At 43.8% G+C, this 14,894-nt stretch overlaps 1 protein-coding gene across 1 annotated transcript in view; it reads left to right on the forward strand.

The window, feature by feature from the left end:
- LOC309399587 (uncharacterized protein C3orf20) overlaps window positions 1–14,894 on the forward strand; it is a gene marked incomplete at its 5' end in the record, with an annotated part of 97,638 nt that overhangs the window by 5,436 nt on the left and 77,308 nt on the right. Inside the window, 5 exons of the mRNA XM_081967553.1 lie at window positions 2,433–2,540; window positions 5,147–5,278; window positions 9,994–10,363; window positions 11,109–11,122; window positions 12,511–12,631. Coding sequence (XP_081823679.1) covers window positions 2,433–2,540; window positions 5,147–5,278; window positions 9,994–10,363; window positions 11,109–11,122; window positions 12,511–12,631 — 745 coding nt within the window. The remainder of the gene's footprint in view (window positions 1–2,432; window positions 2,541–5,146; window positions 5,279–9,993; window positions 10,364–11,108; window positions 11,123–12,510; window positions 12,632–14,894) is intronic.

Here is a 14,894-nt window from a genome sequence, read left to right on the forward strand (position 1 = left end):
TACCTTGCTGCAATAGTTTGTCTAGTTCCTGGTCTACCTTGGTCTGTAAAGCAAAAGGAACTCTTGTAGCCTTAAGTCTGATTGGGGTTATGTTAGGATCCAAATTAAAAGATATAGGAGACCCCTTAAATGTGACTAATGAGTCACTGAATACCTCTGAGAACTCTTTGGTGAGTTCTTCAAATTCGCTTGTGTCTTTTGCAGTATGGACTCCTGTTATTTCTAAGCCTAAAGCTTCAAACCAGTCCAATCCTAATAAAGTGGCTAAAGGGTTTGTTACTATGACCCTAGGAAGTTTCCCTTTAAACTGGCCGTGTTCTACTAAAAAATTCCGTTCCCTTTAAGAGGAATTGGATTGTTCTGGTAATCTTTTAGGATGCACTTGCACTTTTCCAGTTGTCTTTCTGGAAACCGTGGCACCAGCTGTTTGAGAATGTCCCATGCTATGATGGATTTCGAGGATCCCGTGTTGATTTCCATCTCACAAGGTGCTCCTTCGATGTATACAGTTATGTATTTCTTCTTACGTTTGCCTGTAGTCGCCGATGCTGTGTTGATTGTCTCCTCTCCTTCGTCGTCCTCTGGGTCCACAGCATAGCAATTGTCAGTCCCTCTGAACGGCCTTCGATTGGTAGGTCGGCTGCTTGTGCGAGTCTATGGTCTGGCCACTGTGTCAGCAAACAGTTGGGTAGCCCTACAAACATAGGCTAGGTGCCCCATCTTTTCGCAAAAGCGGCAAATAGCTGTTTTAAATCTTCAAGTTGAGCACAAGTGATTTCCCTCACAGCTTAGGCAGCCAGCTTGAGATAATTCACTGTTAAGTTTTTTCTTCCTGGCTGCGCTTATGTTTAAACGGTTCACTTCTTCTGGCAGCCATGCATCATCCTTCAGCTCCACTACTTGTTGGTTTACTATAGCAGAGGTAACTGGTGGGTTGTGGAGGGCTTGGTATCTTCTTATTTCAGCCACTGATCTATCGGACTGCTCCGCCGCTCTGGCTTCGTCCATTGCTATGGCTAGATTTAAATCAGAGCGAGCCAGCAACCACCGATGTAAGCGAGGGTCTTTCACTCCGCAAATTAGCTGTCCTAATAACGTGTCTTCCAGGTCAGGGAATTCACAATGGATGGTGGTGTTTCTTAAAGCAGCCACATATTGACTCACAGTCTCATTTTCGCCTTGAATACACTGTCTGAATGCGTACCTTCTTGTGAAATGGGATGGTTTTGGGGCATAGTGACCCTTAAGTTTGGTTATTAGTGTATCCCAAGGTACATTAAATACTTGGGCTCGGGCAGTGGCGAACATCTCAGGCCTGCAGGAATTAAGAAAATACCCCCTACGCCTTTCATCTGAAACATCCTTTAAATCCTTAGCGAAAAGGAAACATTCAAACTGCTCAATAAATGACTCCCAAGATTCCCTCTCAGGCATGTAAGCAGCGAATGGTGAAGTAGTTGCCATGGTTTACGGCTTTCAGTTCAGTTAAGGACGTATCAGTCTTAAAATATCATCTTTGAGTGGGTTTGTTGCCTCAAGATCCCACCCTCATCGCCAGGTGTTTAAACTCAGGTGCCTGAGGTAATGACGAGGCTCATTGCTCATATAACAGGTTTATTGGAACAGAATAGACAAGAGTGAAAACAAGCGCTCTGACAGTTCTTTTATACCCCGAGCTGTCATCGCGTCAACCAATAGAATTCTTCTAAACTTCCCGCCTCAACGAAACGTGAACGGGGCAATCAACTGACATCCTGCCTGATTGACAGGAGAGGGCGGGACATGTACATATGTGACAGTAAGTAATCTGTGTACCAAGTTTGGTTAAAATTGCTCGAGGCGTTCCAAAGTTATGCTTGAACATACATCCATACATCCTTTTTTACATGGGAGGGGGGGGAGAGAAGACAGATTCAAGAATCATTCGTTCATATTCATATATACACAAACATATACAATTGAAGGTCTATAGTGCACCTACCTCCTCTTTTCCCCAGAACAACTGTCATCTTGGGCTGAGAAAGAATGACTGGCCCAAAGTCAGCCAGCTTTCTTGCTTAAGGGAGGCCTAGAATTCACTAACTCCTGGTTTCTTGGCCAGCAACATTCACTGTTAGTTGTTGCAAGGACAATAGTAGTTTCCAGTCAGGTCCTCTCTTTTCAGGCGGAAACAGAGAGAGACCTTATTGGCTGAAGCGCTGGCCAGCTCCCCTTTAAAAAGGGAGCTGCCAGACCTCTCACTCAGTGGATGCCTGTACTTGACCAAATAAAGAGCTGTTGTTTTCTTAGCCTTTTGTGCCTTTCATTACCCAATCTAACATTCACCATTACAACAAACTAGATTTCATTATGCTGATTATGCTTTTCTGTGTAGATTTCTGTTTGTAGATCTGAATTATCACTGGAATATATGATTGTTCTTTCATTCTTAGGTCCCAATGCTGACGAGCTTGCAAAACGATACCTGGAAACTGGTCAACAGCTAAGCCCCAAATCCCGGGAGGAAGCAGTGGAGCTTATGAAAGAACCCAGAAGGAAAGGTCAGAGAAGAAATGGACTCCCTATGCGTTTGGACCCCTGGAATTTATCGTCTGCTATTTCTTTTGTAGTCCAGTAGTTTCCTTTCTAGAAACCTGAGCAGTGGTGGCACTCAGCCACTTTGGGAGAACCGGTTGTTAACTTTCTGAGCAGTTTGGTGAACTGGTTGTTGGAAGAAATCATTAGGGCAGAGAACCGGTTGTTACATTATTTGAATCCCACCACTGAACTTGAGACACAAATCAAGTTGGAAATGATAGTACAAATGGTACTTAGGTATCTCCAAAACTTCCAGAAGAGTTCTGATTACTTAACTGGCTGGCAGGTGCAGTCAGCTTGTTATTGGCATCAGTTTTAAAACTTCTTGCCCTGCCCAGCTTTGCTATGCTCCTCTGAAAGCTAAACTCTAGTGATGCAGGAACACAGATTGATAGTAAAGCCTTGCAATGGTGCACATTGTGCAAAATGAGGTTACAAAATACTCCACAGAGGAAATGAGCTATATTGTCTCACTGCTGAGGAGGGGTGACATTTTAATGATTCTTCACATAAACACTAGTAATGTGTAATGGATTTGCCAGGGCCTAGATAATGAGAAAAGACAAGATAATTTGGAGCGTTTCCTTGCAGCACTTTCAAATGCCGTAAATGCAGTTCGGAATGCCCTGGAAGGGGAAGGTTAATCCTCACCTCCCTCGGTGTCACTACAGTTCTAAGCAGAATAATTCTTTTCCCACTTTTAAAATAAATTCAGAGACAGGCAATTCACTTTGGATGCCCTGTAGCGGATAGCTTTAAAGAAGTAGTTAAAGGCAAGACACAGAGGACTGGTTTATGACTATCAGACAGTCATAATACCTAAAAAGAAGATACTTGGAGGATTAACATGAGGGAATTATGTGTGGCTCCCTCTCCCCTCCATCACCACAGCCTCCTGCTCTCCTCAACCTTCATGCATGCTCTCTAGAAGTTTTGACTCAACTATTTTTGTTAGGTATGTCAAATAAGACTAAATCTCTTCATGTCTAATAGATTTATCCAACTGTAGCCTGGATTATCACGCACGAACACACATGGACCCACATACAGCACAACAAGACACATTTATTTGATTCTATCCGTAGCTTCAGTCTCTTCTTCTTACGTTTTTGGGCTTCTGCCTTGTCATTAAAGCTGGAGCTTATCATGAATGCCAAAGGTGCAATGAGGTGAAAAATTATTCATAAATGAAAAGTTGCATAAAATAAAATAAAAAATATGCTATGTCACATTTTGCAGGATTGCCCTGGTAATGTGGTGTGCCATGTTACTCTGACCATTTGTAAAATAAAAATTCTTTTGTAGTAAGAGGATACTTTTTGGGTGTGGGGGTGCTTTATATTTTGACCCTCCATTTTTGTAGGTAAAATTCCGCTTTTTATACCTGGCATTTTACTTCCTTTCCAATTTGAAGAATGGCCTATTATTTTTTTCTGTTTACAGTTTTTATTAGTTTATAATATAAAATACAAAAGCAAAGTAGCAAAAATAAGGGAGGGGAAGGGAGAAGTGTAGAAAAGAAGGAAAATACACCAAGTGTGGGACTGTAAGTATAACATTAAGATTGCAAGCTTTCTTTTATTCCCTTACTTAAAAATAAGCTCCACTGAATTCACTGGGAGCTATTTTGGAGTAAATATTGTTCCAAAAGTCATTTTGCTATCTTAGCAAAGTTAGCATCACAGTAGTGCCTAAAATCCTCAATGGACTGTTAAGGGAACTCATACATTATCTGGCTCTGGGGAATATAATCCATTAGCAGATTTTTAGGAGGAACACATTTAATTATGGCAACACATTTAATTTGGCTTTTGAAAGGCTATTCTGTTTTGTTTTTTCCCATTCAAGTCTGTCCAATTCTCAGGGATCACCTGGACAAGTCCCTGCAGTTTTCTTAGCAAGGTTTTGTAGAAGTAATTTACCGTCGCCTTTTTCCTACAGATGAGAGGAACTGACTGGCCCAAGGCCACCTAGCTGGCTTTATGCCTAAAATAGGACTAGAGCAGGACTGGAACTCGTAGTCTCCCAATTTCTAGCCTGGTGCCTTAACCACTGCACCAAACTGGCTCTCATTCTGTATTGTGGGCCTAATTACCAAAAGAAAACGTGGGACTGTATTGGTTGGAAACACATGGAAGAAGCCTTCATCATAGACAATGGCTAAAATTATGGTGATGATGTAATTGTTTAGGGAGCTGAAAGGTACTATGTGTAATTAATTCTAAAATTACAAGTAAACACAGAACTTTGGCTTTTGTCATTCATTACTGCACTGAATTATCTCATAACCTTTTTTGTTTAATAGAAGGAAATGTTTGATGTCATGCCCCCAGAAAATAAATAATCAGGATCAATGCTATTCTGATTAATCTTCTGGTTTCCTGCTTAAACCACATATCTGCAAAAGATTTAGGTTTCTTGAATCATTCCTATAAATTTAGGAATCCAACACTTCCTTTTCCGGATTTTCTTTCTTTTTTCATTAATAGCAATGGTACCAGAGCACACTTTTCATTTCAAAAATAATGCATTTTGCAATTATGACCCGCAGTATCTTTTCTGCCTACAGGAGGGCGTGGTCCAGTCCAAACGGCACCAGCAATTCCTATAACTTCCACTACCCAACTCATACAGCAAATGTCATTGTCCTGCCTTTGCTTTTCATTGTCATTCAAAGAGGTCAAACCACAAAAGAGCTCAGGTAAGGACCATTGCAAAGATTGCTGAGTAGAAATATAACATGGTACCCCAAGTGGGAAGAGTTAAAATAAGAGAGATGCAGGAGAGATATCCGAATGCCATTTTTAAAATATGCATTCAAGATCAATGGGCAGAGAGATAGCTTTTGACTGCTGTTGTGATGGAACTTTGCCTGGAATCCTAGGAGGGAGGAGCAAGAGACAGTGAAATTTAGATAGTTTGGTTGGGAGGAAAAGGATCAAGATAGCTCTTCCCTAGACGTTTTCAGAGTATATTTTTAATGTTGAAAGTAGTTTGCTTTAATTCGACAAGATTTCTGTCTGTAGGTGAAGAACAATAAGGGAAACTGCTTAGAAGAAACACAGCATGTCTTTCTTGGGGATTTTTTGGGAACCTGGCAGCTATCATGTCATCATTAATACCAGCTATTCTTTGTAATAGCATACTCAGTGAGTTTGAAAGAGCAGGATTGTAAATAGAATAGGGCCCCCAAAAGGGAAATATTAATGTTAGATACTAGCTTCAGCTATAATGGTTTCCTCCAAGGTCCTCTGTTCCGGCGGGAACAGAGGTTTAATCTCATTGGTCGAAGGGTCTGACAGCTCCCTATAAAAGGGCTGCTGTCAGACTCAACCTTCGCTGGATTGTACATAGTTGCTACTGAGTTAATAAAGAGCTGTTGTTACCGTTAGCCTGTGTGTGCCTTTCCATTACCCGATCTAACACTGGCGATGAGGGTGGGATTGGAAGGCAACTAGGCGAACCAAAAAGAACATAGCAATCCAGTGAAGTAAATCCAGCCTGGAGCTCAGCGTGGCTTCGAGCAGCCATTTTTGAGCGGCAAACTCAAAATGCCCTCACAACACAAAAGGTGGGGCACACCCCACCGACTCTGTAGGTGACTCTCCAGTCACCGAGCACTGGAACTCGTATATGCTGAGGTTCGACTGCTTCCTCGAAGCCAACGACCTCATGAGTCTTTCTGAAGGCCGTAAGAAGGACGTGTTCCTTGGTTACTGTGGACAGGAAGTGTTCAAAACTGCCAAAGACCTGTCAGAACCAACGCTGCTACAATCGGTCGCTTGGTCTGTGCTCCAGCAGATGCTGAGGACTCACTAAGTTCCCAAGCCATCTAAGCACGTCCGCCAGCACGAATTTAATATTCGCAATCAGAAGGAAGGCGAATCAATCAAAGGGTATTTTGCGGCGCTACAAAAGGCCGCAGAGTACTACGAGTTCCAAGACCTTGACGAGCTTATTCTTGACCGCATCATATGCGGTGTGTAGGACATTAATTTACAGAGGAGGTTACTCGCAAATCTAACCTTACTCTACAAATTGCCTTGGACGAAGCCAGGGCATCAGAATCGGCCGTCAAGTCAACAGAAACTCTGCAGCGCCAAAGCACTCCACAAGACGCACGAAAGTACACATAAGTACATTGCGAGGCTGCAGAGGCCGACAGCTCAGAAGGCAAAGAAGATGACAGCTGCCGCATGCGCAGTAGCCGTGCAAATTCAGACCACGATTCCCACCTTGTGCTAGCTGCAGAGGAGACCATGCCCGATCGGCTTGCCATTTCAGCAACACTACCTGCCAGCGCTGTGAGTGAAAGGGGCACATCGCCAAGGTTTGCAGAAGTGAGCACCCCACGACGACCTGGCAGCCAACCAAGAGCCCAACCAAGGGGCATGGCAGAAGCCACCACGGCGCTCAGAGGGTGACACCAGAGTCAACTACCACATCTCTATCGGCCAAGTCCGCACTAGGCGGCCAAAAAAGCTGAAGGTCACAGTCCTCATCGAGGGCTCTCCATGCAAGATGGAGATCGACACGGGGTCATCACTGACCATCATGCCATGGTCTACACTCAAGCGGGCCAACCTTAGCCTGAAGAAGCAGCATCTATGCACCCCTGACATCCGCCTTCGCGATTACCAGGGGAACCAAGTCCCCATCATGGGCCAGGGCACCTTCTGGGTGCAATTCAAAAAATACAGCAGCCAGCTTCCAGTGACGGTGGTCAACGGTGACCTGCAGAGCCTCCTGGGGCTTGACTGGTTCGAAGCCCTGGGCCTAGAAGTGACTGGTATCAATGCCTTGAAAGACGAGAATGCTGAAGCGATTTTTAAGGAGTTTGAGGACATCTTCAGCACTGATCTGGGTAAGTATGTGGGGACTCCAATCTCTTTTAATTTGGACCCCAACATAGCCCCCATAAGGCTAAAACCCAGGAGAGTGCCTTTCGCTCGCTGCCCCCAAATTGATCTGGAAATTGACAAGCTTGGGCCAGGGAATCCTAGAGCCGGTTGATCACGCATGTTGGGAGACCCCTATAGTGACACCTGTCAAATCTGATGGGTCTGTCCACATCTGCGTGGACTACAAATGCACAATCAATAAAGCTTTACAACAAAGTGCTTACCCTGTACCCATTGTACAGCATCTATTACATTCTTTAGGCCCCGGCAAAGTATTCACTAAATTGGACATGGTGCAGGCATACCAACAATTGCCTGTATATGGCACTACGGCGGAGGCCCAAACCATTGTGACGCATTGCATTCAAATGTCACCGCCTGCAATTTGGAGTTAGTATCGCTCTTGGACTGTTCTAAAGCGTCATGGAACGGCTTTTGCAGGGGATTCCAGGAGTCGTCCCCTATTTTGACGACATCTTGGTATCAGCTGCAAATGAGGCACAACTTTTTCAAACGTTTACAAACTGTTTTGGCTAGAATTAGAGACAAAGGCCTCTGTCTCAAAAAAGAAAAATGCCAAATTAACATGCCAAGGGTTGAATTCTTAGGGTACCTAATCGATGGCTCTGGGATTCACCCAACCACGAGAAAAGTTAAAGCAATTCAGGACGCCCCTACACCTCGCAATCAAACCGAGCTACAGGCGTTCCTCGGGCTCCTTAATTTCTACAGTGTCTTTCTTAGACAGAAAGCCACTGTTTCTGAGCCCTTACATCATCTCCTGGTGAAGAACATGAAGTGGTCCTGGGGCAAAGCCGAGGCTGCCGCATTTGCCACGGTAAAAAGACTTCTCTCAGCAGACACGTTCCTGGTGCAGTACAGCCAGACCCTGCCACTGGTGCTGACCTGCGACACTTCCCCGTTTGGCATCGGAGCCATCCTCAGCCACCGCATACCCAACGGAATCGAGGCTCCCATAGTTTTTTACTCTAGGACCTTGTCCGTTGCTGAGCGGAACTACAGCCAGCTGGACTGTGAAGCTTTGGCTGCAGTGGCCGGAATTAAAAGGTTCCATGAGTACCTATACAGCCATGATTTCAAACTAATTATGGACCATAAACCGCTACTGGGCCTGCTGGCTGGGGACCGACCTACGCCTGTGTCATTATCACCGCAGATGACCAGATGGACCATTTCCTTAGCTGCCTAATCCTACTGCCTCATCCACCAACCAGGCTCCACTTTGGGGCATGCCGACACTTTGAGCCGTTGCCCGCTACCAAAATTTCTTGCTGACCCTACCCCCAAGACGCCAGTTCTTCTCATTGATTGCTTAGAGACTGGTCCTGTCTCGTCTAGTGACGCTGCCTGCCACTCTGCAAAAGACTCCACCATCAAACAAATTTTGAACTGGATGTGGAGGGGGTGGCCCAAGGGGTCTATTGGGTCTGAATTCAAAATGTGCCATTGTAAGCATAACAAATTGTCTGTTGTTAATGGCTGTTTGCTGTGGGGGGACCGGGTCATTGTTCCACTCAAACTGCACATTGCAGTATTAGAGGCTTTACACGTAGGGCATCCTAGAATTGTCAGGATGAAGTCTTTGGCCAGGAGTTACGTGTGGTAGCCTAACATGGACAGGGAGATAGAAGAATGAGTGGCTACCTGCACACCGTGCCAGGAGTCCAGACCAGTTCCCCCAGAGGCACCCACTAAGGAGTGGGAGCAACCTCAAGCACCGTGGTCTAGGGTGCACATTGATTTTGCTGGCCTAGTTCATGGCCAGACTTTCCTCGTAGTTGTGGATGCCTACTCGAAATGGCTAGAGATAGTCCTGATGACCTCCACTATGGCAGAAGCGGTCATCAAGGTACTACGGAGACTTTCCTCCATGCACGGCCTGCCCGATATCCTGGTCTCTGATAATGGGCCCCAATTCACAGCCATGCAATTTGAGACCTTCTTAGCAGCACAGGGAATCAGACATGCCCTGGTCGCACCATTCCATCCGGCCTCCAATGGTCAGCCAGAGAGAATGGTGAGATCTGCAAAAGAGGCCCTATTTAGGATGGTCCCGGGAGATTGGCAAACACGGGTTGACCACTATTTTCTCATTCAGCACATCACACCCAATGCCACTACAGGGAGAAGCTCCTCTGAGCTTCTCATGGGTCACCGGCTAAGGTCCCACTTAGACCGGCTACACCCAAACTATTCTGCCGCATCGCCCCCTGACTCCACAAGCAAAATTCGGAACTTTAGTGTAGGGGATTCAGTTTACGCCCACAACTACACCGGGAGAACTCTGTGGATTCCTGCCAAAGTGATAGGCATCACCGGGCCTCGCTCTTGTAGAGCTCAACGGTCGGAATTGGAGAAGGCACGTTGACCAACTCCGTGGCCGCCCATCCAACTCCACTCTTAGGCAAGCAGAGGTAACTCTCAAGGTTGAGTCTGACAATGCCCTTCCTGGCTAACGTCAGGTACCACCCTCACTTCTTTCCTCTTACCCCAGTCGACTCCCCAGTCCCCGCAGTGCAGGACTTCCTCTCGGAGCTTCAGGCAGTCCACCAAGTGGTGCACCGCTATCTGACTCAAGCCAAAGAGGACTACAAGAGGGCAGCGGACAGGTCTCAGCATGTGGTGCTGGAGTTGGCTGTGGGAGATCGCATGTGGCTGTCCACGCGACACCTCCCATCCCACCGGCCAGCTAAGAAGTTGGACCACCGTTATCTTGAGCTGTTCCCGGTGGAGGCCGTCATTAAACCAGTGGCCTATCGCTTGACCTTGCCACGCTCGATGGGAGTGTACCCGGTGTTCCATCACTTGCTCCTGATTCCTGAGTGGTCCTCTCCGCCAACTGTCTCTGCCCCAGCCATCACCGCGTGAGGCAAAGAAACAGACTATGCACGAGGTGGCTCGGATCTGGGACTCGAGATGGCTAAAGGGACGATTCCAGTATTTGGTGGACTGGAAGGATGATGGGTCGGATGGGGGGACTTGGGCCGATGTGAAGGACGTGCACATTCCCGCTTTGGTGCAGGCTTACCAAGCCCAATGGCCCTCAAGGCCGCACCCTGAGTGTCAGACCTGGGGGAAGGGCCCTGCGGTGAGGGATAGTGTTGTCATCCAGCAGGATCCGGTTCAGCTGATGGATTCAGATAGTGAGGGATCATTTGAGTCTGCCCTGGACAATGTGGAGGACCCTGTGCAGGGTTCAGACTCAGAGCAGGGACCAGAGGGGTTGGTTGGCCACCAAGAGGCACCTGAGGCATGGAGCAGTTGGGAGGATCAAATTCAGTTTGTCCCTGATGCTAGATTAAGAAGGGCTGAAAAACGGAAGCAGCAACTACGTAGGCAGACTCACAGAAAATGATTAGCACAGGTGATTGTGGATCGACCCCTCTCAAGAGAGCTTATAGGTGAGGCATTGGGAGGGGACATTTGCAGGAAACAACTGTTCGAATTAGCAATGAAGAAAGTCTATGTATTCTAGTTGTGTCTGCTCATTGGGACTATCTGGGTGTTTTTCTTAAACGTGAATTGTCTGGGCCCTCAGCCAAAGGATTTGTTATCGCAGCAAATTAAATAGTGGCAAACAGCCAAGCCTGTGTTTTGGTTTATTCACAGGCGTGGAGAGGGAGGTGAGAACAATTGCTACTGAGTTAATAAAGAGCTGTTGTTACCGTTAGCCTGTGTGTGCCTTTCCATTACCCGATCTAACAATTAACATTATCCAGAAAGTCAGAAAATAATCTTTAGGGTCAAAGTCTTTGGGGAAGACTTAACCAGTCCCCAAATAACACTGCTGAGGACAAAAGAAATCAGTGGGATCCACCAGGAAAGGGATCAACAGCATCAAACTAGCAGGTGCAAATGAGCAACAAGCATTTTTAACAAGTATTGCAAGAACATTAAAAAGAGTGCATTGATTGCCTGAAGGTACCTGACATGTTGTTGATGATGAATCTCCTGTATATGGCCTCATGAACATCTCCAGCAGCCACAGGTTAACCTGAAAAAATATTAAATATGATTTTTACAGATACATTAAAAGTCCTAATAAACAATATAGAATAATAAACAATAAGCACAACAAGCCCTGTTAATTCTATTATCTGTTTGTTTCCTTTAACTTTTTAAGAAGATGTTTAGTTACTAAATTAAATCTGATAAAGGTTTGATAGAAAAAAGTATTTGGTGACAATATGTTTTTATGATCTGTTTAAAGCAAGGTTTCTCAACTTTGGTAATTTTAAGACCAGTGGACTTCAATTCAGTTCTAGGCTGCATAAACAGAGGGATAGAATCAAGATCACGTGAAGTGTTAATACCACTTTATAATGCCTTGGTAAGGCCACACTTGGAATACTGCATCCAGTTTTAGATGCCATGATGTAAAAAAGATGTTGAGACTCTAGAAAGAGTGCAGAGAAGAGCAACAAAGATGATTAGGGGACTGGAGGCTAAACCATATGAAGAACGGTTGCAGGAACTGAGTAAATCTAGTTTAATGAAAAAAAGGACTAGGGGAGATATGATAGCAGTGTTCCAATATCTCAGGGGTTGCCACAAAGAAGAGGGAGTCAAACTATTCTCCAAGGCACCTGAGGGTAGAACAAGAAGCAATGGGTGGAAACCAATCAAGGAGAGAAGCAACTTAGAACTGAGGAGAAATTTCCTGACAGAACAATTAACCAGTGAAACAACTTGCCTCCAGAAGTTGTGAATGCTCCAACACTGGAGGTTTTTAAGAAGATGTTGAATAACCATTTGTCTGAAGTGGTGTAGGGTTTCCTGCCTGAGCAGAGGCTTGGACTAGAAGACCTCCAAGGTCGCTTCCAACTCTGTTATTCTATTCTATTCTATTCTATTCTATTCTATTCTATTCTATTCATTCCCAGAATTCCCCAACCAGCATGAAATCCACACCTCTTAAAGTTGTCAAGATTGGGAAACCTTAGTTTAGAGAACAACTTTGAGGAAGGCTTTTTTTTAAAAAAAAATCTGTATTTTTTAATATATTTTATAGGTCAGCTTAAAATCAAAGGTGGTAGCGGCGGCATTGGTCAAGAAAAGGAGTCCATTTTATCTGACAGATTTGATCCATGTCCTGTAGCAAGGGAGAGGCTCCGTGAAATATGCCGCCAAATGTGAGCTTTTTCAAACGATTAGAAAAGAAAATGCATTATTTCTATAACAAATAAGCACCAGTGCCTTTCACATATTGCAGTCTCATAGAAATGTTTCAGTTGTATAATAATTTGATATCTAAACTGACACAGTATGCATCATCCATGAAGCAAAATGGAAATGCCAGTTGGGATAGGTAACATATTTGAAGGCAGAGAGATGCTTAGAAGGAAATAGATAAACAACTTGTGGGCAAATCACAAGGCCCATCAACAGGTTGCAGCACTTATATCTTATATCTTATATGATAAAGCGATGTATTTTATGGAGCATGGATGGCCTGGAGTGGAGAGGATCCCTATTAGTATGAGGCAAAGAAACAAGCAAGGCTGCTTTCTTGCAGATATGCTTACAAATATTTGTGCATTTATATTGACTTGTTCAATCTGGAGCGAACCAAATGTTTGAAGTTTCAATAAGATGGTTTCTTCCCACTTCCTTAAAAATGACATTCTAGTAGGAATGTCATGGTGGAGCAGTACTGTAGGCTTCTTCTGCTGACTGCCTGCTCTCTTTGGCAGTTTGAATCTCACCAGGCTCAATCTTGACTCGGTCTTCCATCCTTCCGAGGTCGATAAAATGAGGACTCAGATTATTATGCTGTCTCTGTAAACCACTTAAAAGAGGGCTGGAAAGCACTGTGAAGTTGTACATAAATCTAAATGTGCACATTTGCAACTGATTCTTAATTTTAACTACTTCAGGTAATGTTCAATGCAGGAATGCACTTTTTCCACGTATAAAAGTTGTACTTACATTTATTTAAATTACACAGTAGACTATAAAAGTAAATAGTGTATGATATTTATTATATCATATCCCCCTTATCACTGTTGCTAAGATGTAAGTCAAATATGTATATGTTGAAATATGTTTTCAAAAGTCAAAACCATCAGTGAGAAGTAGTGACATTTTCATATATATGTAGGTGACAGTAATTTCCTTTCTCATTCTTCTAGATACAGGGGTGATGAGGATTATTACTGCTACTGTAAGGGATCCAGAAAAATGTCAACATCTTGTTTTATAGTTCTTTTTCTGCAAGATTAGGGCTTAGAACAGGACTGGGAGGTCTGTGGCCTACATGCATTCTCCCAGGCCTGAAAAATGGGCCAATTAATTTGATCAATATAAGAGATAAATTCCAAAGTGAGGGTGGGATGGAAGCAGGTAGCTGTCTCCAAAGGAGATTTTTTTTAAAAAAAATCCTGTTACATCTTAACTTTGGCTATTGTTTTGACATTTTGCAGAAATGATTGACATGTGAACAGAGTGCAAAACCTCTGAGAGGTGAACTGTCAAATTCTCATACTTATCCCCCCTAAACACAGAAGAAAGTATACTTGATTGTAGCAGTAAATACATACATGCAGCCCCAAATCAATCTAAAAATGGAACTTTGGGGCCAGTTTTGGACAGATGATAGGTTTTGGGGGAGAGGTGGGAGCAGCTTTTCCTCTCAAAAATACCTCATACTTTATTCCAACTATTAAAACATCTTGAAGTTCTATATAAGGGCCTGCAAAAATGGGAGTTCGAGTCATTTTAAAACTTCCATTCATTCAAAGAACGCAGTAGTTTGCCCCTCAGAGAATTATTGCTATGATTTCTACCCTGAACCTGTCACAATAATTGCTATGAAATTTCAAAGGGCCTCTACAATCTGCTGAGTTATTGTCCCAATCATTCAAATATTGATCTAGAGTGATTTCTCCCTTTCTAATCATCACATACCTTTCAACTATTAGGAAAAGATACTAAGAAAAGCATTGGGTTGCAACATTGCCAGCATGCTATCCTGTTATTGTCCCAGTTTACAGGAGCTTTTAAATACAAACATAAGGAATTACAATCATAATAAGGGGATAGTACTGATTGGCTCACCTTTCAATTTTGAGATCCACAGAAATGAATTGATCACAGATGCTTCTGACTTGTTTCCGAGAGATTGGGGAATAGAAATGTTGTAATATGGAAATTCCTTCTATCTCTTTCCAATTATTATCACAGTTCGCTAATTGCAGTTTATTGCTCCGGTGGCTGTGTGTATTAGGAGAGAATTTCTACTTAATCTCCATTTTCTATGACTGTCAAACTAAAAAAATAATATTGGAATTATTATTGTATATTTTCAGTTTCTGATCAAGTAACAGATGCTCTCTTTTCCTTGCCTTTCAGTGCTGACACATAGCGTCAGTTTACCTTACATATATAACCATGCAA

The sequence above is a fragment of the Natrix helvetica genome (assembly GCF_964273705.1).
Source record: "Natrix helvetica genome assembly, chromosome: 1".
Classification (NCBI taxonomy): domain Eukaryota; kingdom Metazoa; phylum Chordata; class Lepidosauria; order Squamata; family Natricidae; genus Natrix; species Natrix helvetica.